This window comes from Elephantulus edwardii, unplaced genomic scaffold, assembly GCF_000299155.1.
Source record: "Elephantulus edwardii isolate Elephantulus edwardi_28Jun2011 unplaced genomic scaffold, EleEdw1.0 scaffold00069, whole genome shotgun sequence".
In the NCBI taxonomy this organism is placed as follows: domain Eukaryota; kingdom Metazoa; phylum Chordata; class Mammalia; order Macroscelidea; family Macroscelididae; genus Elephantulus; species Elephantulus edwardii.
The window spans coordinates 12,253,678-12,279,904 of record NW_006399819.1 but is presented as its reverse complement, the minus strand read 5'-3'; the positions used below and the strand labels follow the sequence as shown (position 1 = coordinate 12,279,904).

Below are 26,227 nucleotides of genomic sequence, written 5' to 3'. Positions count from 1 at the left end.
AACAACAACAACAACAACATATCTTAAATAACAAAATTAAATTTAAAAAAAGAGTGCACAGTCAATTAACCCCTGCGAAGAAGTTCTACTCTGTAACGCAGGATCACAAACAAAGTGACAGAAGCTAACCACAATAATTACTAAACTGAAGTCTAATCTAATATAGAAGAACTAAACTATAAGCAGCCATTTGGAACAAAATTATTTAAGTGTACAAAAGTAGTAAAAGAAAATAGCAAGAGCTACTTATACTAGATACATGGTTTCCTTGCAACTCAACAATTAGTAGCATATATTTATGAGATACAGCAAGTACCTGCTGCTGTTTAATTGATTCCAATTTATAGTGATCCTATAGGACAGAGTAGAACTTATCCTAAAGTTCCCAAGGCCGTTGATCTTTATGTGAGAAGACAGCCCTATCTTTCTCCTGCAGAGCACATTGGAGATAAATTAAAACTTTTGACCTCTTGCTTCTCCTTGTTATTGTTGTTATTATTGTTATGTGCCATCAAGTCTCTTGTGACTCATAGCAACCCTAAGTACAATAGCCCTGAAACCTGTTTAATCCTCTGCCAACCTTATTGCCTCTGGCACTGAACCAATCCATCTCATCAAGGGCCTTCCTCTCTTGCACTGTCCTTCCACTCTTCCAAGCATGATGTCCCTCTCCAAGAACAGGTCCCTCCTTGCAACATGCCCAAAGTATGTCAGATGAAGCCTCAAAATCCTTGCATTCAAGGAGCAGCCTGATTTCACCGTCTCCAGGACGAAACTGTTTTTTCTCCTGGCACTCCTCGATATATTCAATACTCTTCGCCAGCATCACCACCACCACAGCTCAAAGGCATTAATTCTCTTTCTATCATCCCTAGGTTTTCAGAGGCCTGCCATTTCAGAAGTGGATGGCCAATCCTTCTTCCTAGTCTGTCTTAATCTGAATGTTTAGACTTAGAGGAGTATCTGACAGACAGCAATTTGTGGAGTAGTGTAAGATAAATCCCTCATTTTGGAGTTGACCATTAGTTACAGTGTAGTCCCTGCCCTTAGCCCAGTGCCTTAACCCACTTATTTCCCAGCTCCATCCTCCAGCAGGATACCACTTCACTTCTACCAAATGCCTTCAGAATTAATGTCCCATTGTCTGACCCATGACTTGACAGCTTGTCAGAGAGATTTTTTTTTCCTGTGTTCAGTCTCTCTTAAGTTTACTTGTACTGTCTTGCGATCTATCAACAATCTGCGTTATGCAGATGACACAACCCTGCTCGCTGATACTGAGGAGGACCTCATGCACTTGCTGCAGAGGATCAAGGATTGCAGCCTTCAATATGGACTGAGGCTCAATGTCCAGAAGACAAAAATTCTCACCATTGGACCAATCGGTAGCATCAGGATGGATGGCGAAGAGATTGAGATTGTTCACAGCTTCAGTTTGCTCGGCTCCACGGTCAACACTCTTGGCATCAGTAGCCAGGAAATAAAAAAAAAAACAAAACGTATTGCGATGGGAAAGTCTGCGGTTAGGGACCTCTCTAAAGTACTCAAGAGCAACGGTGTCTCTCTGGAGACTAAGGTGTGCCTTATACAGGCCATGGTTTTTGCAATCACTTGTTATGCATCAGAGAGTTGGACAATGACTAGAGAGGATAGAAGGAGAATTGACGCCTTTGAGCTGTGGTGCTGGAGAAGAGTACTGAATGTACCATGGACTGCCAAGAAAACAAATAGATTCATCTTAGAGAGGGTTAAACCAGGCTGCTCCTTGGAGGCAAGGATTCTGGGGCTTTGCCTGACATACTTTAGACATGTTATAAGAAGGGACAGGTCCTTGGAGAGGGACATCATGCTTGGGAGGGTGGAGGGACGGCACAAGAGGGGAAGACCCTCTATGAGGTGGATTGATTCAGTGACTGGGGTAATCGGGATGGATGTGTCAGAGGCAATGAGATTGGCACAGGATAGAGCAGGGTTTAGGACTGTTGTACATAGGGTCGCTATGAGTCGCAAGCGATTCGACGGCACATAACAACAACAACATCATCCCTAGTCTTTGTCCCGCTTTCTGACGGATAGCAAATAATTGCGAAGATTATGGCCTGGATCAGTTGCACCTTCGTCTCCAGACTGATGTCATTTTCTTTATAATTATGGAGAGGTCCCTGACAGCCGACTTTCCCAATGCAATTTGTCTTTTTATGTCCTTGTTGCTGGTACCAAGAGTGTTGGTTGTGGTGCCAAACTGAAGCTGTCAACAATCTCAATCTCTTCACCATCTATCATGATATTGCAAATTGTCCCAGTGGTGAGAACCTTAGTTTTCTTGAAATTGAGCCTCAATCCATATTGAAGGCTCCAGTCCTTGACACTCCCATTATCAGCTGTAAAAACTAGGCCAGGTGCTGATTATGGAACAGACCATCAACTACTCATATGCAAGTTCAAGCTGAAGTTGAAGAAAATGAAATCAAACCCACAGGAACAAAAATTTGATCTAGAGTCTATCCCACTCGAATTTCAAAACCAACTCAGGAACAGGTTTAAGGCCTTGAACACTAATAAGCAAATAACCAAAAGAGCTGTGAGGGGATATCAAGAATATTATCGATGAAGAACACAAAAGGTAATTTTGCTTGTTGTTGTTGTTTTTTTGTGCCATCTAGTCACTTGCAACTCATAGCAACCCAGTATACAAGAGCCCTAAACCCTACCCTGTGCTGTTCCAAACTCACTGTCTCTGACACACCTACTCCCATTACCTCAATCACTGAATCAATCCATCTCATCGAGGGTCTTTCTCTTTTATGCTGGCCCTCCACCCTTCCAAGCATGGCATCCCTCTCCAAGGACTGGTCTCTCCTTGCAACATGCCCAAAGTATGTCAGATGAAGCTTCAGAATTCTTGCCTCTAAGGAGCAGCCCGGTTTCACTCTCTCCCGGACAAACCTGTTTGTTCTCTTAATAACCTATGGTATATTGAACACTCTTCTCCAGCACATATCTCAAAGGCATCAATTCTTTTTCTACCATCCCTACTCACTGTCCAGCTCTCTGACATGAAGCATGCAATTGTGAAGACTATGGCCCAGATCAGGCACACCTTTGTCTCAAGCCTGACATCATTGCTCTTCAGTACTCTTGAGAGGTCCCTGACAGCTGACTTTCCCAGTGCAATTCTTCTCTTGATTTCCTGGCTTCCAGTACCAGGAATGTTGACCGTGGAGCCGAGTAAACTAAAACTGTTAACTATCTCAGTCTCTTCACCATCCATAATGATTCTGCCATTGACCAATGTGGTGTGAATCTTTGTTTTCTTGGTGTTAGCAGTTAAATATTTTAACCATTAAACCACCAGCGCTCCTTTACACCATATGTGGGATATCTAATTTTGCAGGTCTTATGATCAAGTCATGCATTCCAGACTATTATTCTGAAGAAATGGGATAATTCAATCGATTTTGATTTATAGACGTTTTACTCTAGTTAGAAGTGGAAGGAGGAGGAAAAGAACCCAGAAACTATCTACAATTAAGAAGTATGACAAATGACATAGATGGCTAAGTGGTATTCTTTGATATTAGAAAGTAACTGTACTTGAAAATAACTTTATAATTGAATAAGGGTACATTAGGAAAATATGATTCAGGGCCAATATTATAGTAATTAGATAAAGGAAGCATAAATGAAATAACTGCAGGAAGAATATTTCCATAGAGATTATAAATGAGATTCTGGTGGAGCAGAAAGGCCTTTAATTGTAATTTAGTGTGCACTATAGAATTATCAGCTCAGTGTGTTACTTCATCATATAAAAGAATATCTGATAATTTTCCCTAATAAGCACATGACAGCTCTTCATATTCTTTCATTACAGTTGATTAAGTGTAAAAACAGTAGATATTCCTTTGTTGGAAAAGAGTTGAAATCTTTTTAGAAAGACAGCACAAAGCAGTTGTATTTCTGTAGCGTATGATCCCAACAGACTCTTCTGTAGGAAGGGTAGGGAATTTTAAGTGCCGTTTAAAGAGCTCATCACTTTAGTTTCTTTAATCTTCAACTGTGTATTCCCATTTTGCCCATGAAACTGTGGTCTATAGAACCACCTTCTCCTGTGTTTCAGGGTGTGGCTGGTGATCTCTCTCTTCTGCATCTCACAAAAATTGTGGTAGAGTCCCTGCACCCAAGATCCTCTTGGTGTTTCCAGTAGCTCTAAAGGCATTGAATGTAAGAGTGATTCTCAGATCCATTCTCTCGGGGCCGTAAGTGAGTATCATTCTCCTCCTGTGTTCTGCATTCTTGCCATTTATCTCAGTTTCTTAGCATTGCTGTAACAAAAACACCACGTGTGAGTGGTTTTAAAGAATAGACCTAATTTCTCATAATTCAGGAGAATAGAAATCTGAACCAGAGAAACTGCTGTAGAAAAAAATCTTTTGGTTCTTGAAGAACCAGCATTTCTCACTTCCTTAGAAATCTTGATATGGTTTCTATCTCCCCACACTTCGTGCTTGCTGTTTTCTGTGTATAACCTTCCCCTTTTTATACTTAAAAAAATATTAGTATAGCCTCCTTAACTAAAAAGAAAACTAAATTCCCAAATGGGATTTCATCCACAGGTATACCAAAAAGCTAAACCCTTTGCCTCAATCTCAGACCGATGGCCATTGAATAGCACAGAGTAGAACTGACCCAAAGTGTTTCCAAGGCCATAATCATTACAAAAAAAAAATTACCTGGCAAATGACCTAATAGATATTTGTGCCCATTCCAAAGAATATTGGTGTAATAGAATGTAAAAAGTATAAAAATACACTATAATTCATATCACATGCAAGGAAAATCTTGCTGAAGATAATTCAGAAACAGTGGCCACAGTACATTGACAGAACACTGCCAGAAATTCAAGCTAGAGTCTGAAGAGGATACAGAATAAGGTATATGATGTCATTGTTGGTGTCAGTTGGATTATCAAAAGATGATAATACTAAAAGATATTACCTCTGTTTAACTATTGACTATGGAAAGACATTTGATTAGGAACTTTGGTGGCCTTGTGGCAAGAAACTGTACTGCAATCTCAAAGACATTCGACTGGATCAAAGCAAATTATATATAATATTTTTTAAATTTGTTATATATTGGTTAGCATACAAAATTCATATACACTACATTTCACACTTTCCTTCATTCACATTGTGTTTTATAACATTAATCACCATTAAACTATGCCCACCATTACCCTTTCTTTTCAAGTCTCCACTGCATCTTTCCCATTTCCTTTAACCCCTCTCTCCCCCCACCACATCGTGCTACCCTGTGATGTCACCTCTTCCTGCTGTCACCCTTCTGCTCCTACTCGTTCCCTCCTTGGATTCCCATACACATTTTACTAGTTATCTTTCTGTTTTTAAATAATGACTTATGCAGTATTTGTCCTTAGGAGACTGAGTTAATTCACTCAGCATAATGGTCTCCAGTCTCACCCAAGTTAAGTAGTATTTTCTAACTAGTTGATCCTGAGTGCCACTTAGTATTCCATTCTGTCAATATACCACAATTTCTCAACCTATTTTATTATAGTTGGACATTTGGATTGGTCCCAAGTTTGTAGAGTTTTAAATAAGGTTGTATGAACATTGGTGTACAAATCTCCAGTTATGTCTTAGTTTTCATTTCCTTGCATCTCAATGTCAACAAGCAAAAATTCTCACAATTTAACTAAATAAGAGAAAAGATTGGCATTATTAAGAATTTCATTTTAGTTGGATCCACTATCAACACCCATGGAAGCAGCTGGCAAGAATCTTGATAAAGTATTAGAAAGCAAGGATGTCCCTTTGACGACTAGAGTGTGCCTAGTATGCACACAGAAGCCAGACAATGAATGACAACTGATGAAGAATTAATGAATTTGATTTGTGGTGGTGGTGGTAAATAACACTGACTATACCTTATAAGAATAATCACATCTGGCTGGGAAGAAATGCAGCCATAATTCTTCTTAGAAGCCAAAATGAGATCTTTGGTCCCTCATATACTTTGGACATATTAGAAGAAGGGACCAGTAGATAAAAAGAGGAAGGCCCTCGAAAAGTAAGGCTGACACTCAGTGTAACCACGGTGTCAGTCATTTCAGCAATTGTGGGGATGGTGCATGGTTGCACAGGGCTTTATTCTCTTGCACATAGGGTCACGCTGAGTGGGGATTGACTAGACGGTGTCTCACAAGTCTTTACAGAAGCAGAAAGCCCCATCTTTCTCCTAGGGTGCAGTTAGTGGGTTCAAACCACCAACCATTTAGTTAGCAGTCAAGCACATAACCACTGAGCCACCCAGGCTCCTCTACTCACAGGGACAGGGGTTAGAATTCCAATAGATGCGTTCAGAAGACACAATATGGTCTGTAACACTGCTATGCACTCACCCAGTTTAAGTCTAGGATAACCAGACAATATGTCACTAAAGCCACATATGTGAAGACAGTCCCTAACCTTCAAAAAAGCACTGACCGCATTCTGCAGCCTCCCCATTCAGTTATTTCTGGACCAACTTATGCTTCTTGAGTCTCCTGATGAATAAGAGGAAGGGTTTGTAATCTCTATAAGGCTGGCCGTTCCTGTGTTGTGTAATCACACTGACTTGATGGTGGCTCCTACAAGACCTCTGTAACTAGGGGCACATCTAATGTATGGTAAGCCTGTCACGTATCCTGGAAGTCACTTGACAGGGAGCATCACCCAGCAGTTTCCATTAACCATGACCGTTTCCATCATCAACTGTTAAAGATCATTAAGGAAGTTAAAACTGAAACTTTAGGGTTTTTTAAACCTTTTATTTTTTAAAAATTAAACTTTCTCAAAAAGTTACAAAAACGATATCATGAACTCCTTTATAAAAACACCATCAAGAGTTACAAGTCATTTTGAGGGCCTCTATTTGTCAAGAGAGACAGACTGTATGATCTGGCTTTGCTAGGTATAGAAAGAGAAGAAACTACTGGAGGGAGGGTTGGGGGGAGAGACAGAAAAAAAAATCCCAAAAAACTAAATTTGAGCACAATATAGACCATTTTTCATTAGTTAAAAGTAAGGAAAGTACAATTATGATCCTCATGTAGTGCTGTAATATGTTAAATAAGCAATTAATAAGCTTGACTTGTATTTTGGAGTTGATGTTCCAGTAAATCTTATTTAAAAGCATCTTGTTTAAAATGTATGTGTCAGATGCTTGGTGTGTGTCAGGGGTATAATTTCAGTGCTTGCTGTAGGCACTATTTTCCATCAATACACCTCTGGAATAAAGTTCAGGAATTATATCAATTTCTTCATAGGAGTTAAAAGCATTGAAAGAAGAGCTAGATTTTGCTACATTAACTCCAACCCAGCAACCTAGAGAGAAAGAAGAGACCTTAACATAGCTCTCTACACACCAGGCTAGATAATTTTCATAGGTTTTCTATCATTTAGTTCATAAAATAGCCCAGTGAGTTAGAGTTTCACCTGTTTTATAGATAGGAAATCAGCAATAACTTGCGTGAGGCTATCCGACTTTATAGTGATAGAAACCAGTAAGATTCAACTTTAAAACAATTGCCATTGAGTCAGTGCTAACTCATAGTGACCCCACAGGTCAGGGTAGAAGTGTCCATGGGTTTCCAGGCTTATAACCTCTACAGAAGCATATCAGCACATCTTTCTATCACAGAGCAGCTGATACATTCACCTGGGTCAGTAGATGAGTCCCTAACCATTACTGTTGTTGTTATCGTCGTCATTGTTATGTGTCATCAAGTCATCTGCGACTCATAGTGACCTTATGTACAACAGCCCTAAAACCTGCTCTATTCTGTGCCAAGCTCAGTGTTTCTGACATACCTACTCATTATCCCAGCCACTTAATCAATCCATCTCATCCTGTGCTGTCCTTCCACCTTCCTAAGCATGGCTTCCCACTCCAAGGACTGGTCTCTCCTTGCAACATGTCCAAAAAATGTTAGACAAAGCCTCAGAATCCTTGCTTCCAAGGAGCATTCTGGTTTCATCCTCTCCAAGACAAAGCTGTTCATCTTCCTAGCAGTCCATGGTGTATTCAACACTCTTCTCCAACACCACAGCTCAAAGGCATCAGTTCTCCATCTGTCATCCCTAGTCATTGTCCAACTCTCTGATACATAGCAAGTGATTGCAAAAAACACATGCATCAGGCACACCTTAGTCTCCAGACTCACATCGTCACTCTTCAGTAATTTAGAGAAGTCTCTAATCACAGACTTTCCCATAGCAATACGTCTTTTTCACTTCCTGGCTGCTGGTGCCAAGAGTGTTGACTGTGAAAACAAGCAAACTAAAACTATAAACAATCTCAGTCTCTTCACCATCCATCATGATGCTGCCAATCTTCCCAGTGGTGAGAATCTTTGTTTTCTTGATATTGAACCTCAATCCATATGAAGACTGCAGTCTCTGACCTTCCATAGGAAGGGTTTCAGGTCCTCCTCAGTTTCAGCAAGCAGGGTTGTGTCATCTGCATAACACAGATTGTTGATGAGTCTTCCTCCAATCCTGATGCCGTATTTCTCCTCCTACAGCCCAGCCTCCTGGATAACCTGTTCTGCATATAGGTTGAAAAAGTATGGAGTTATAATACATCCCTGGCATACACCCTTTCCAATTTTGAACCATGAAGGGTTTCTCTTCTCTGTTCTGATGACTGTCTCCTGGCCCAAGCATAGGTTTTGCATTGGCACAATCAAGTGTTCTGGGATTCACATTCTTCTCAGTTTGATCCACACAGTCAAATGCCTCTGCATAATCAATGAAACAAAGATAGACATTATTCTGTTATTCCCTGCTTTCAGCTATGATCCATCTAACATTAGCTACAAAATCTCTAGTACCATGACCCCTTCTAAACCCAGCCTGGACTTCCAGCAATTCTCTGTTGATGTGCTTTTCCAGTCATTTTTGGATAATCTTCAGCAGAATCTTTTTCTTGCATGTGATATTAATGATACTGTTCTATAATTTCCACACTCTGTGGGATCACCTTTCTTTGGAATGGGAACAAATATAGATCTCTTCCAGTCAGTTCACCAAGTGGTTGTTCTCCACATTTCTTGCACAACTTGGTGAGCACATCTAGGGCAGCATCCATTAGTTCAAAAATGTCGATTGGTATACCATCAATTCCTGGGGACTTATTCTTGGCTACTTCTTTCAAAGCAGTTTGAACTTAATTCCCTTGTCACCACAACCTCTTGCTCATATGTTCTTTCATTAAATTCTTCTGTGTGTGCCAATTCCTTTTGGTATAATGACTCTGCATACTCTTTCCATTGTCTTTTAATACTTGCAAAATCATTTCATACTCTCTCCAAAGCTTTCTTAAGTATTGCAACTTGAGGTTTGAATTTCTTCAATTCTTTGAGCTTAACAAACGCTGAGCGAGTTCGGCTCCTTTGATTTTCTGACTCCAGCTCTTTGCACATTTCATTATAATACTTTACTTTGTCCTGCCACACTGGCTTTTGAAATCTTCTGTTCAGCTCCTTATTGTCTTGATTTCTTTCCTCTTCTTTGGCTTCTTGGAGCTCTATACAACCACTAGTATAATCTACTGAATTGGATTTTAATCTAGCAAATGGTTTCTACATATGGAACCTTTGGTTGTTCTTTTAGCATTTTCCCTGTCTACAAGCTAGTGTCAGCTTGTCAGATTCTCAGCTAACAAGGAGCTCTGGCTGGGAGTTCTCTTGTTTATAATTAAACAGCATTTGGTGGGTGTGCTTGTCTTTAAAGGCAGTGTGGGGCTAAATCTGTAGTTTGGAGAGGCTCTTGTGAATTGATTTTGACTCTGGAAGACTCAGGCCAAAGGTTAATCGATTTAGGGATGAATATTCTTTAAAGTGGTACAGTAATTGTCCATCTATTTATTCTTCTGAAGTAACTTGGAGTTGTTGTGATGCTGAACATTGTGCCATAGGTGTGTCAAACATCATAATGGTTACCTGTCATGGGAAGTGTTTGGTGAAGCTCCCAGACTGATTTAGGTTTGGAAGCAGGAATGTCATCCACTTTCTAAACCATATGTCTTTAGAAAGTCCATGAACGTAGAGAAATAATGATAGTTGTAAAACAGGGTTCAGGTCTTTTTTCATAAAGTGCTATGAGTCCTACTGACCACAGTTAACAATAAGAACAGGTGAAAGGAAGACTGCGGAGAAACAGTTCTACTCTGAAATGTGGGCTCTTTTATTTTGGTTGAGGGTCACGTGGAATGTTCAGTTTGTTTTTATTTAAGCCTCTTGTTTAGAGTCAATACCAACTCCTGAGGCGCCTTTGTATTTAAAAGTAGGTTATGCCCTCGGGCCTAGGAATATTCTTCTCAGAGGTGAAGCACTAGCCTGTCCAATTTGCTGTACTGAGGTAAGCTGGAGTGGCTGAACTCTATGCCACTGGGGTGTCAAATGCCATAATGATTACCCATGGCAGACAATGTTTTGTGGAACACCAGATTAAGACATGTTTGGAAGCAGGATTGACATCCACTTCCTAAAAAACAAGTCTCTGGAAACTCTATGAACTTTGAGAAACGACAATGGGTACAGAAAGACTTCAAGCCTTTTGTTCACAGGGTCGCCATGAGTTGTCCTCAACTTGATGGCAATCAACAACAACCATAATCTCCCACAGTTTAAGACTCAGCTTTCTACTTCTGCTTTCTTTGCCCATTCTCCACTACCACCACTGTATCCTAAACCAACAATATCCCAGAAAAGACACTCAAACTCTATTAAAGAATCATAATATAGATAAAACAGCTAACTTTATGAGTTTTTAAATGCCCTTCCTGGGATATGACTGGGTCAGGATACAGTGAAATTCAGGAAAAAACAAACGAGCAAAAGAGTCAGAACTAGAATGTTGAAGCCCTGAACTCAGAATGACCAAATCACCTATATCTGTCAGACATTTGACAAGACAAAAGACTCCTTAAAATGCCCTTTGTATGTTTGTGGAGCCCTTCTGTGAAATCAAGAGAAGGCAAACACTTTTATAAAAGTCTCCCTTCTTCTCAGGGAGGGATGTGACATTCTGAAAGGAGAAAAGCTTTTCTGCCACTCTGGTATTCACATCACATTTGGTGCAATGGTCGGACAAAGGCAGACAGTCTGACCTTGGGGATAAGGTGTTTGAAAGTGGCTAATGAGGCATGCCATAAGCACTGAAGAAAAAAAAATGTAAAAGAGGCAGCCCCGAAAGAATTGAAATTAATATCCACTGCAGCATACCATGATAGGCAACGGAGTCATTCTCAGAGAGTCAAATTGCATCTTAACCTTGTGTTTCCACTGTTAACCTTAGACATGGCACATGGGTGAAGCTCAACAAAGACGTTTGAATGGAAAAAAAAAAAGATGTTTGAATGGGCAAATAAATGGATGTAAAAACACTATCAGTTTTTGGTCTTCTAATAACACATCTTGAGGACTTTAAAAGTTCTGAGATAAAATAAAGCAAACACTATTAAACATAATCATTTCTCTGACCCTTTTCCTTGACCCATTAGTTTATTTCTGCATGAATGTACTTCTTCTAAGGAAAAAGCATTCAGTCAAGATATTGATACAAATTCATCTAATTGAAGACTAGCTCTTGTTGATAGATATGTATAGATAATTATGATAGATAGATATATGTGAATTAATTCATATTTAGTAAAGGTGGTGTCTCAGAATTTGGTGGATGGAGGGAAATAATGTACGTGAATGAAACACGGTTGGTTGGGTTTTTTTAAGGTAAAAATAAATAAACAGAGTTGGTGTAGTCCATAGTACTCACATAATGACTACAACAAAGGGCTCAAGTGTTTTGGAGATGAAGAGCACAGGAAAAGATGGGTTTGAGATCTATTGTTCAGAGGGTCTCTAAGAGCCATACTCCACAGCAAATAACAGAGCACAGTGAGTTGTGCTGAAACCCAAGGGCTGCTAGCCTCTGGTAGTTCAAATCCATCAGCAGTAGCTTGAGAGGAAGAACAGTCTTCTGCTCTGGCTGTTTACAGACTCAGAAATCCAACAGTTATCTAGCCTGCTTGGAGAACAATTAGTATTTCTTTTTTATCAAATATTCTGTTGAAGAAAGAATTGCCATGCACAGAGGATAACTTATGGTAATTAATACATAATTGAGTAGTGGTCAGAGCTCAACATCGAGAAAAGATTCTCACTTCTAGACCTATTGGCAATATCATGGTAGATGGAGAAGAGATGAGATTGTTAGTAATTTCAGCTTGGTTGGACCTACAAGCAACACTCTTGGCTCAAACAGTCAGGAAATCAAAAGATGAATTACATTGGGAAAACTGCTGTCAGAGACCTCACCACAGTACTGAAGAGCAATGATGTCAATCTAGAGACCAAAGTGCAGCTGATCCAAGCCATGATCTTCACAATTACTTGCTGTGTATCAGAGAACAAAGCAATGACTTAGGATGATAGAAGAAGAATAAATGCCTTTGAGTTGTGGTACTGGAGAAGAGTATTAAACATACCATGAATTGCCAAGATTTCAAACAGGTCTGCCCTATAGAGGGTGAGACCAAGTTGCTCCTTGGAGGCAAAGATTTTGAAGCTTCATCTCAATACTTTGGCCATGTGGTCAGATGGAACATCATGATTGGAAGGATGGAGGGACAGCGTAATAAGTGAGATGGATTGACTCAGTAACTGCAGTAATGGGGATAAGGTGTGTCACAGACAAGGAAATTGGCTTAAGATAGGACAGGGTTCAGAGCTGTTGTACATAGAGCCGCTAGGAGTTGCAGGTGACTCAATGGAACAATACAACAGCAACATTCATTTAAAAACTTCAACATTGACTATCATTTTTCATGATGTAGAAGGCTCTTGAGCATCCATTGTTGCTATGCACTACTAAGTTAAAACCAATTCATAGCTGCCCCTTCATCAAGTTTTCAAAGGCAGTAAATCAAATGGGAGGAGATTATCTATCTTTCTCCCACAGAACAGCTAGTGGATTTGAACTATGTGCCTTTGAACACCCTCTAGTAACAAATTCACCATGGTGGAGCATCACTGTAAGTTATCATTATACCAAGAAAGACGCTTGATATTGTAATACCATTTCTATTTAGTATGCCACTGAACAACATTTGGTATTTATACTATTCTTTGCTGTCCAATTGGAGCCAACTCACAGAAAACCCTCCAGCAATTTTTGGAGGCTATGAATTGTGCCTGGAGAAGGTTAAACCAGGCTGCTCCTTGGAGGCAAGGATTCTGAAGGATTCTGTCTAACATACTTTGAGCATGTTGCAAGGAGGGACCAGTCCTTGGAGAGAGACACTATGCTTGGGAAGGTGGAGGGACAGCGCAAGAGAGGAAGACCTTCGATGAGATAGATTGACTCAGTGCCTGAGATAATAATAGGGTGAGAGACAATAAGATTGGCTCAGGAGAAACGAGGTTTCAGAGCTGTTGTAATAGCATCGCTATGAGTCACAAGCAACTCGATGGAACATAACAACAACATAAATTGCGCAGAAGGATATTTTCTACCTTTCTCCAAAAAAGTGGCTAGTCAATTCTAATGGCCGCAGAGATTCTCTTTGGGTTAGGAGCACAACACTTTACAGGTTACACCACCAGAGTTCCCCTGGGCGTTGGTAAAATATTTTCCTTTGGTAAAATTACAGATATTTACCAGAGAGAATATAAAAAAATAAAGATTCACAGTTAGCCTTGCTCCAGAAGGGGTTTAAGACATGAATGGGTATAAAGATTATTTTACCAGCCTGCAGACTTAATTGTTGCCTCTTCCAGGAAGATCTCCAACACTTGGCTTAGCACCGGCTGGTTCACAATGACCATCGCCTTGGAGCTCTGTGACAGGATCAATGTTTATGGCATGGTGCCCCCAGACTTCTGCAGGTACGGTTTCTTCTGCAAGTATAATTCACTAATGGTGTTGCACAGGGCTTATAAATATTTGATTCCAAATATCAACCACAAAACATGTCTGTCTTCTCAGAGCAATTAATTAACAGGTCCCAAGTTCTGATTCTAGAAACAACAAACAGCATTTAATTATGTGATATAAAATATTGAAAGTTTTTGTTTGTTCTACTGGAGAATTAATCCATCATGTGGGCTTCATTATCCTCTGAATATTTATCAGCCAAAAGTAAAGTAATAATTGGCATAATATTAACTATATTATTAAAAGCATTAAGAAATACTAGTTTTCTTCTCATTTCGAAGGAATGTAGTAATTTTTAACGTATTAAAGAAGATAATTCCTTTGATGGTGGAGGCTGTTTTCTAAAATTAAAATAGTCCTCTGAGCTTCTTTCCCTTGCCACTACAGCAGCCTCCGTTTGTGCTTCTAAGGCCAAGAGCACAGGCATAATTAATGTATCACTTTAAAGGAAATGTGCACGTATCTTGCTTGATGCCTCAAGTTAAGTGTGTGCCCAGACAGAATATGGTGTGTATAGTAGAGGCACCGGGAAACATTTGGGGCCTGATTTGTGGAAACCCTTTTGCAAACATATCCATAATTTAAAATTGTGATGTCAATAAATTCAGTTTATTCTAGTTTTCTAGAAAGCCTGATGACCTGGACTTGGCCTCAGGCCTAATCTTTAGATGATACTCCTAGGATGGTTGGCATTTTAAACTTTCTCAATAAAATCTGTTTTTTAATATACCCTTTGTGTCTTAGAAATCTAACAATTTCTTGAATGTCATTGGACATTAGGCAAATGCTACAATGTGGAATTGTGAATCAATGATAAGAAAGAGTATTTAAACATGCTGTTACTACAGGGACCCTCTTCTCTTACTCTTTTAAACTCAAAACCTCAAGACAGCAGTGGTACTAATTCATATAGAAGAGTCACAAAGTAGAAGTATATCTAAACAGAGCAGTCTTTTGGTATCAGCCAAGAGTCCACCATACTCAGTGATGACTTAATGTAGAATGTTCTGGAGACAGACAGCATAGGTTTAAAGCCTGATCTGGTAACTTACTAGTTGGCCAAGTTATTTAACCTTTTTGTGTCTCACTTTCCTCATCTTTGAAAATGGATGTGATGATGCTAATAGACTCTGTCTCAGAATTGCGAGCAGATTAAATACATTAATACATTTAAGTAAGTGCGTGACACACTTAGCTTGGATCCCTACTCTTATTTCTCAACAATTGTTTTCCTGACACAGTTTCCATGTTTAACAATCCGTATGTGTAAAGTATGTAAGAAAGTATCTTAGTTTTCCAGTGCTATTGTAACAGAAATATTACATATAGGTGCTGTTAACAAACAAATAGTCATTTTCTCACTATTTGGGAAGCTGTTGTTGTTAAAAGATGCTGTTGAGTGGACTACAATTCATAGCAACCCTATGAACAACGAATCTGAATCCTGCCTTATAGTGGTTCATCCTCATTGTCTCTGACACCATGAAGCTCACCGTTAACAATCATTATGTCAGGTCATCTCATCGAGAATCTTCATCTCTTTCATTGACCTTTTACCTTATCTCATGGGATGTCTTTTTCCAAGGACTGACCCATCCTAACAGCCTGCCCAAAAGTGTGTGAGAAGAGCATCCTGTTTGCATTTTCTTCAAGACATATTCTTCTGTTAGTACTTGAGATATTCAGTACTCTCCTCCAATAATACAACTTAAAGCTGTGCTCCAACAGCACAACTCAATAGTCTCCTCGAACAGCACAACTCAAAGGCATCAATTCTTATTCTATCATCCTTATCCGTTGTCCAACTTTCAGGTGCATAGCAAGTAATTGAAAAGAACCATGGTTTGTATCAGGTACACCTTACTCTTTAAACTGACACAATTATTCTTTAGCACTTTGGAGAGTTTCTTGACAGCAGACTTTCCCAATGCAGTACGTATTTTAATTGTCAAATACAAGTACATCTTTTGATTGTTTTTGTTGTTGTGTGCCATCAAATTGCCTGCGACCCATAGCGACCCTATGTACAGCAGCTCTGAAACCTGCCCTGTCCTGAACCAGTCTTACTAATTCTAGCACACCAACCCTATTGCCCCAATAACTGTATCAATCCATCTCATCCAGGGTCTACCTCTCCTGCGCTGTCCCTCAACCCTTCCAAGCATGATGTCCTTCTCCAAGGACCGGCCTCTCCTGGCCATGTGCCCAAACTACATGAGACAGACCTATTTGTTTTCTTGGCAGTCCATGGTATGTTCAAGACTCTTCTCCACTGCCACAACTCAAAGGCATCAATTCTTCTTCTGTCATCTTTAGTTATTGTCCAGCTCTCTGAAGCATAACAAGTAATTGCAAAGATCATGGCCTGGGTTAGGCACACCTTAGTGTCTAGACTGGCATCATTGCTTTTCAGCACTCTGGAGAGATCCCTGATAGCAGATTTTGCCAGTGAAATTCATCTTTTGGTTTCCTGACAGCTGAGGTTAAGAGTGTTGGGTGTGGAGACAAGAAAGATGTAATTGTTAACAATCTCAATCTCTTCTCCAAATATCCTGATGCTGCTAATTGGTGACAATCTTTGTCTTCTTGATGTTGAGCTTCAATTCGTATTGAAGACTACAGTCCTTGAACTTCTACAGCAAGCACCTCAGGTCCTCCTCAGGTTCAGCAAGCAAGGTTGTGACGTGTACACAATGTAGGTTGTTGATGAGTCTTCCTCCAATCCGGATGCCACATTCCTCCTTCATAAGCCCTGCTTCCCAAATGATCTGCTCTGCATATGCATTGAAAAGGTAGTATGCATTCCTGACTCACTCCTTTCCTGATTTTAAACCATGCAGTGCTTCCCTGCTCTGTTCTGAGGACTGCTTCCTGGTCAGAAATGAAGCTGAGGATGGAATGACAGAATTATATCTATGATTTGTTAATAGCAAATATCTTTTATAAGAAACAAATGCAAGCTATGCACATGGATTTCACCTAATGTGATGCACAGGAATCAGATTGATTATATCTGTGGAAGGAATTATTGGAGAATTTCAATATCAATAGTGAAAACTAGGCCAGGTGCGGATCATATGCAATTTCAAATTAAAGCTAAAGAAGGTTAAATTATATCCACAGGAATCAAAATTTGATTTTGAGTCTACCTCCTCTGAATTTAAAAACCAACTCAGAAATAGGTTTGAGGACTTGAATGCTAATGAACAAAGACCAGATAAGCCATAGGAAGATATCAAGAATATCATTCATGAAGAATGCAAAAACTCATTACAAAGAAGGAAGAAGAAGAATAAAATACCAAAATGGATGACAAAAGAACCTCTGAATATTGTACTAGAGCACAGAGAAGCCAAAGCAGAGGGGAAAAAAATCAATAAATTAAGGAGCTGAATGGAAGATTTCAAAGGGTAGCACGGGAAGGCAAGGCAAAGCATTATAATGAAATGTGCAAGGAGCTGGAGTCAGATAATCAAAAGGGCTGAACGCACTCAGCATATCTTAGGCTGAAGGAACTAAAGAACAAATTCAAGCCACAAGAATCTTTTGATTAGGAAGCTAGAAATCCAAATTCAGGGTTCTGACTCAAGAGGGGTATTTCTTTCTCTATAAGCTTAAGGAGGAGATCCTTGCTTCTTCCAAGTTTCTGCTCCTGGACAATTTTCATGCAGTTGGGTGGATGCCATCCTCAGTCTCTTCTAGTCTATCTGAGTGACACTGTCTTAGCCTGAAAGAGCCCCATTCTTCTGCCCTTTGGACTTGACAGACCATCACATCAGCTTTGGGTGGTAACCCCATCCCCCTGGCATATTTAATGACATCCTCACACTCTAGAACTTAGTTTATGAAGATGCAACTCTTTAAAACTGTAATAATATCCTATAAACTAATAAAATGGTTGCAGGAGAATTACAAGTGTAATGCAAAACTCTCTAATTCCATTGCAGCTCTAATCAGATGGAAGTATAGTTCCTATATGTTGGTGCCTGCAATACTTTTTAATTGTTTTTATTTATGCTTTTTGTTTTGTTTTTCATTCACGTGTGTTTCATATCATCATCCTCATAAACTGTGTCTTATAAAATTAATCACCTTTGATCTATGCCCACTATTACCCAGTCTTTTCAAATCCCCACTGAAACTTTCCTTATTCCTTCACCTCCTCCCTCCACGCACCAAACTTTATGACCCTGTGATTTCCCACCCTCTCAACATACTCTGCCCCTTTGTCCCTTCTCCTTCTATCTTTGGACATCTATGCACATTTTACTAGCTAGTTATCTTTATGTTTTAACAATAATAGTTTTATGCAGTATTTGCTCTTATGAGCCTGAGTTAGTGCACTCAACATAATGTTTTCTAGCCTTTCTCCTGTTATATAAGATTTTTTTAAATTGTTGCTTCTGAGTGCTGCATAGTACTCCATTGTGTAAATAGACCACAATTTCTTAATCCATTCATTTGTTGATGCAAATTCAGGCTGTTTCCATTTTCTTACTATTGTGACTAGCACTGCTATGAACTTTGGTGTTCAAATCTCCATTTGTGTTGCAGTTCTATTTTCCATGGGGGTATATTGCTACTAGTGGATAGCTGGGTCACATGGAATTTTTATGTTCAGTTTACCTTGTTAGTGGGATTGTAAAATGGTACAGCCTGCAATATCCTTATTTCACTTGATATAAAAAAGCATAAGAAAGTGAGCCAAGAGTGGGGAACCTTTAGTGGTACCACTAAGAAATAATCACGAGGAGTGGGGTTTGTCTGTTTTAATCTGCTTGACAAAACACATTACCACCAGGGAAGGCTCAAACACATGAATATCTCTAAGGAATGCTGGGCCTTCCTAAGAGTTGGTACCTGGACATTTGAATTTCTAGCCTCCTAAACTCTATGTTGGCTAGCATTTTACTGTAAGCAGCAAGGAGAAACCTCATGGTGATCCCTTTAAGACTTGGCTAAGAAGTCTCATTATGCAAATATCCAAGGTCACCACTTACAAATCTTACCTTTCACCAAATATTTTAATGTAATTCAGGCAAGTTTTTTGCCACTGCTTTAAAAGCATTACCCTTTCTCCCTTGTACAATCATGTATTATTATCCTTTTCTTTGAAAGTCTCACCAGAAGCACATTTAATGCCCATTCTGTTACTAGTGCCAGCTATATTCTCGTACATGAGACTTTCTCTGTATCTTCCCTCACTTCCCTCTGAGTCTTCAGAAACAACTGCTTTTGCCATCTATAATTCTACTCACAGTCTCTTCAAAATGATTTAAGTGTTTACTTTTAAAAAAAAACTCAAGCTGATTGCCATCAGGTTGGAGCTGACCCTCTCATGGGTTTTCAGAGACTCTAAATTGCCCCTCTTTCTCTTACAGAGCAATGGTTGGATTTAAACCATGTGTCTTTGAGTTGGCAGTGCAGCTCTTTATGCACTAAGCCACTAGAGCCCCTTTAAACTCTTCCGGCCTTCGTCCATATCCCAGTATCAAGCTACTTTCACAATATAGATATTGTAGTTGTTGTGTACCACAGAGTCAGAACCAACTCCTAGCTGACCCTCCAGCTGGTTTTCAGAGGCATTTAATCACATGGGAGAGATTGCCCATCCTTCTCTCATTGAGCAGCTGGTGGCCTCGAACCAAGTGCTTTCGGGATTGCAGCGCAGCATCTTGCCACTAGGTCACCAGAGCTCCCTAGATATCTGTTTAGATTTCACTTTTCTGATACTAATTTTTGTCTGTTGTTGTTGTGTGCCATTGAGTCAGAACTTGACTCATAGTTGAGCATCCAGTGAATTTTCAGAGGCAGTGTATCGCACAGGAGTTGATTGTTCATCTTTTTTTCCTGAGGAGCAGCTGGTGGATTCAAACTATATACCTTTGGGTTAACACCAGAGCTCATTACCATTAAGCCACCATAGTTCAAACCACCTAGTCAATTACAAATCATTGCGATTTTCCACTTAATCTCTGAGCCTGTAAATCTTAATAGAAGGAGACTTCCCATCTTTATAAATTATGTATACTGCATTGAAACAGATGAGAGAGAGAACTGTTTAAAAGGGATATGTAATTATGTATTATTGTCATGACGGGAGTCCAGAACGAAGGCTGCATAGTGGAGTAGACTTGGGAGGAGGGATTGTTTAACAATAAAATAATTTTTCTTTTACTTTTCAAAGTGAAGGCTGCATAGTATCGTGGACTTGGGGCAGGGATTGTATAACAATGAAAGAATTTTACTTTTCAAAGAGAAGAGCGAAACGGGGAGGGAGGTTGGGCAGGGAGAAAAGTGCAACAATGAATGAATGGAAATCCAAAGTCTCTGTAAACTTTCATTAAAATTAATAATAATAATAAATATAAAAAGGACACATAAAAAAGAAATATCATAAGTGGATGGCTTAAACAAATAAAAATTTCTTTTTTCTTGGATTCAGATGCAAAAAAGGTCTGAATTCAGAAGCTCCAATATTTGCTGGTAGTCTATAAGGACTTGTGCTGCTAACCCAAAGGCCACACCTCCATGGTAGTTTAAATCCAACTAGTCTGCTATTAAAGACCTCTCCAAAGTACTAAAGAGCAATGATGTCAGTCTGGAGACTAAGGTGCACATGATCCAGGCCATGGTCTTTGCAGTCCCTTGCTATGCATCAGAGAGCTAGACAATGACTAGGGATGATAGAAGGAGAATTGATGCCTTCGAGCTGTGGTGTTAGAGAAGAGTATTATACATACCATGGACTGCTAAGAGAATGAACAGGTTCTTCCTGGAAAGGGTTAAACCAGACTGCTCCTTGTAGGCAAGGATTCTGAAGCTTCGTCTGATGTATTTTGGGCATGTTGCAAGGAGGGACCAGTCCTTAGAGAGAGACATCATGCTTGAGAGGGTGGAGGGACACTGCAGGAGAGGAAGACCTTTGATGAGATGGATTGATTCAGTCACTAGGGTAATGGGGGAAGATGTGTCAGAGAAAATAAAATTGGCACATAATAGAGAAGGATTTAGTGCTGTTGTACATAGGGTCACTCTGAGTCTCAGGTGACTCAACAGCACATAACAACAACAACAGCAGCAGTTCCTTGTAGGAAAGATGAATAATTTCCTCCCTTGATATTTACAGCCTCAGAAATCCCCTGGAGGGTCAGCTATGAGCCATTTCTGACTCAGTGGCAATAATCTTGAGTGTTTAATTTTATTTCTAGAAGAAATAAAATTTTTCTCTTAGTTTCTGTGTCTGGGCAGTCTTCATGGGGGTCAGTATCTCTCTTCTTCCATTTCTACTTATCTTGAGTTCTTGTTTAATCTCTTTATGTTTCAAGAAATTAATCTAAGACAAACCTTTAAGTCTATCTCATTAAGACAACCACTGTTAACTGGATTTATAACTACAGGCATACAGGTTAGGATTTACAACACATACTTTTGCTGAGTATAATTCGTTCCCTAAAAGAAGTCATAAAAAGAAACAGCAAACTTCCTTCTCAAATCAACAGACTAACAAAGGCAGTGGAAACAGCATTTTGTGGGCATGCAAAGAGCTGTCAAAGTTGATGACTTTACAACTGATGTAATTATGTAATATTGTTATTAGGATGTCAGAGAGAAAAATCATGAATAAATTGAAATGTTAATGACTTAATATTCAAGGACGTATTCTGTTTATTATGGGAAACAAATGAAAGACAAGTTAACCTGTCATTTCTCTTACTCAGAGTTCATCATGACTTCATGCACAGTATGAGGGAAGCAATTTAAGGAATTATAGTCTTACAAAAATCATAATAATGCCAATGTACTACATGTTACAATGGGTGCTGGATTTCTGATCTGATCCTACCACCTTTAAGGAACCAAACTTATTCAATTAGCAATGTATGGCACATTTATTATCTAGGATTTAAAGAGATAAAGAGATCACAAGGGTCCAAAATGGTAAGGAATGTTTTTGTGAACCATATACTAGAATATAAACTCCCTTAGAGTAAGAATTAGTTGCTGCTTTGTTCATTGTTGGTGTTCCACAATATACTACAGTTTATATTTACTGTACTGGCATATAGCAAGCGATCTATAAATATGAGTAAATGATTGTGTGCTTCTAGGGCTATTATTAAAAGGTGTTGGTATATGAGTAAAAATTCTAATTCTTGCCTCTTAGTAGCCACAGCCTTGAGCAAGATATTTGACCACACTGAATCTCAAATACCTTGTTTAGTGGTGTTATGTGTCATTCAGTACAGACTACAACTCATGGCAACCCTATGAACAATAGATGTGAACCTTGCCCTCCCTATCCTGTACTATCCTCACTATATCTGGCATACTTGAGCCCATTGTTACAGTCACTGTACCAATAAGTCTTGCCAAACTCTTTCTCTGATCTTCGGTCTTTCCCAGTATATCTTTTTCCAAGGTTTGACCTCTTGTGGCAACATGCCACAAGTATATGAGACCAAGTTTCACCATTCTTGCCTCTAAGGAGTACCATGGCTTCACTTTCTTCAAGACAGACTTAATTGTAATTTTGTTAATCTGTGTGATACTCAGAACTCTTCTCCAACACCATAATTCAAAGGTATAATTAAAGTTTTTCTTCTGCTTTCCTTACTCATTGTCCAGCTTTCACATGCATACAAAAGAATCTAAAAAAAAATTTAAAAAAAATTAAAAAAAAAAAAGAATCTAAAAGACCATAGTTGGGATCAGGTGCACCTTAGTCTTTAAACTTACATCCATGCTTTTTAGCACTTTGAAGAGGTGTTGAATCGATTAAAATTAAATCATTGACAATTTCAATATTTTCTCTGTCTACCACGATGTTGCTTACTGCTTCAGTGGTAAGGAATTTTGTTTTCTTGATGTTGAGAAATAATTCATATTGCATCCATCTTCTGCAGGAAAAGTTTCAAATCTTCACTTTTGACAAGCAAAATTGTGTCATCTGCATGCTACAGATTGTTAATAAATCTTCTTCCTACAGTCTAGTATCTTGAATTCTTTTTTCAACATAAGATTTAATTTGTTGTTGTTATGTGCCATGGGATCAGAATCAACCCATAGCTGATTGGATCAACCCAATGGATTTTCAGAGGCAGAAGGTCACATGAGAGAAGAATGCCCATCTCTCTCCTTGAAGCAGCTAGTATATCCAAACTGAATGGGTTTTTTTTGGTTTTACAGGACAGCTCCTTACCATTAAGTCACCAGAGCTTCCTACATATTGAATAGGTATAGAAAAAGGTTATAGCTTGGATGCATGTTGTTATTGTTGTTGTTGTTGTGTGCCATCGAGTCGCCTGCGACTCATAGCAACCCTATGCATACCTTTCTTTATCTTAAACCATGCAGTGTTCCTTTGTTCTGTTTGGACAACACCTTCTTGGTTTAGTATAGGTTTGTCATAAGCATAAATAGGTGTTTTGGGATTTCTATTCTTCTCAATGTTTAGCCATAATTTGTTATGATGCACATAGTCAGATACCTTTGTACAGTCAAAACAACACAAATAAACATCCTTCTTGTATTCTTCTAATGACCTTAAAGCCTTCATTACCTTGGAGAAATTACTAATAAATATATGTATCAGAAGGTTTCGTTTTCTTATTTGTAATAGTACTTACCTCAAGAGTTTATATGATGATTCCATGAGGAGATAGATGAGGAATGCTTGGCACACTCAAAGTATATATTAAAGTGTACAATAGTTATCAGTTAAAGGACTCTACAACTGTGAGTTTTCCTTAAGACATTTGTATGATAATACCTGCACCAGGAGACTGCTTGTTGGAAAGAGAGAAATGAATTGTCTGTGAGAACTCTGCACCCAGCCACTTTATCATTTCCTAAAAGTACCTAGTGTTGCACACTCTCTCATTACCATTCAAGTCAGAGCCAACTCATAGTCAACCTTTCACTGGATTTCTGAGGCTGTAAATAACATAAGAAGATATTTCCTATCTTTCTCCTGAGGACCCATTGGTGGATTCAAACTGCTGGATAGTACTTAGCTGTACAACTTCCTATAGACTAGGCCATGGAAGCTCCTTACATTTTATCTGGGGAGAACAAATACCTAAGAAATCTACCTGTGCCTGAATCCTGGGACATGTAGATACGGCATTGTCTCTTAATCTGTAGAACTATCATTTTCTACTTAGCTTTTCTAGACTCTAGCCTTCTTATTCAAACCAGAAGGCCTGGGGTACTTCTACAATTAATTTAATGACAAGAAAAGTTTTACTCACCTCCCACAATGTCTTCAAGACAGCTGTAACCCCTTATTTACATCTACCTTCATTTACCATGGAGGAAACAGTGTATGTATAATTGGCCCTGAAAGTAGATGAAAGGCATAGTTTACAAATGTCAAATCTGAAAGTGACTAAAAGTAATTAGATTACTGTGTAACTTCTCCCTCTTACTTTGGTTCTGTAATAATTTTATTTCTCCCCAGTGTTGGTCTCTTTCCTCTTTTAGCACTTTTGTGATGCTAGATAAAATCACGGATGTGACCCTGTCACTTAAAATATTTCAGTGGCTCTCCAGAGTTAAGTTCATTCTCCCTAGTTTACTACCCAAGCTCTTCGAGATCTGGCTTCTAACTACCATTTTAGTCTCTACTTAAACTTCAATCTTCATATATCATGATGCTGCTTGTTGGTCTGTTGTTGTTGTTGTTTGATGCCATCGAGTCGTAGACGACTCATAGTGACCCTATGAACGAACAGCCCGAGCACAGTTAGTACATAGAGTTTCCGGAGGCAAGCCATTTCAGAAGTGGATGCTGCTCCTGATTCCAGGCTTGATTTAGTCAGGAAGCTCCAGCCAACACTGTCCACCATGGGCACCCATTACCACGATTGACACATCACTGTCGCAGTCTTCAGCATCACAGCAACCACGAGTTACCTCTGTACAGCAACGCACAGACCAGTGCTATACCACCTAGAAAAATGTTTGACAGGAAGACAATTTGAACCTGGCCGAGGGCAACAGAGGAAAATCACCCACCTTTGGCTTGGTAACATAGCTTCCTTTCCACTAGGCCAACGTAGCTCTCTCTTGGTCGTGATGAATATTTTTGTTTTCTTGATGTTCAGTTGTAACCCATACCAAAGACTGTAGTCTTTGATCTTCTTCACTAAGTGCTTCAAATCTTCCTGACTTTCTGCAAACAAGGTTGTGTATAAGTGGAAAGATTAAGGTGTCAACAATTTCATTTTGTTTGGATCCTCAACCAACTTCCAAAGTAGCTACAGTCAAGGAATGAAAAGATATTTGCATTGAAAAATTTGTTGTCAAAAGCATCTTTAAAATTCTAATGAGCAAGGATGTCATTTTAAAGACCAAAGTAGATCTGATGCAGGTCATCATGTTTTCAATTGCTTCTTAGGCATCTGAAATTTAGATGATGAGTAAAGAAGACTGAAGATGAACTGATACAACCAGAATACTTTTTAGAGGCAGCAAAGATGGTGAAACTTGGTCTCAAATATTTTGGGCATATTGTCCAGGGCAGGGAGGCAGTCCTGGAAAAAGACATCATGAAGTTCAGAAAGCTGGAGGGTCAGAGCCAAAGGCATGAAGATTCTCAATTAGATGAATTAGCACAGAGAGTACAACAATGGACTGGAGCATGACAGATTTAATGATGATTACACAAAATTGGAGAAGATTCACATCTGCTATTCGAAGGGTTGCTGTGCGTTATAGCCAAGTCAATGGCACCAAACAACAACTACTTAAACAGATTAAAAAAAAATTTCTCAGTCAGGTTTATTATGAAATAATGATACAGAAAATTGAAATAAATAAGTTGTAAAATACAGGAGAAACTGAGTGGAAAAACAAGATAATTCTCTCCTAACAGCTATGTATTCTTGGACAAAACTACAGCACATTGAACTGGTTTTCTACTCTTCCAGAGTGAACATCACTTGGACCAGTACTAAACTTTTTCTTGATAGTCCAAGAGATAAGGCTCACCTATTTATTTTCTCATCTTAGATTGACAGTTTTCTATTTAATAGAGACTATTAGATTTTAGGAACAAGCATGTTTTTCTTCCCATATGATTCAATCTCTCATAAATCCATTACCAATTTTAATACTAAACATGACTCTTTAAGTACTATTTCTTCGTATAGTATAGTATAGTATAGTATAGTATAGTATAGTATAGTATAGTATAGTATAGTAATAGTATAGTATAGTAATTT

General features: G+C 39.0%; 1 protein-coding gene across 1 annotated transcript in view; it reads left to right on the top strand.

The window, feature by feature from the left end:
* ST6GALNAC5 (ST6 (alpha-N-acetyl-neuraminyl-2,3-beta-galactosyl-1,3)-N-acetylgalactosaminide alpha-2,6-sialyltransferase 5) overlaps window positions 1-26,227 on the top strand; it is a 315,495-nt gene that overhangs the window by 275,553 nt on the left and 13,715 nt on the right. The window contains exon 4 of the mRNA XM_006888597.1: window positions 13,844-13,951. Coding sequence (XP_006888659.1) covers window positions 13,844-13,951 — 108 coding nt within the window. The remainder of the gene's footprint in view (window positions 1-13,843; window positions 13,952-26,227) is intronic.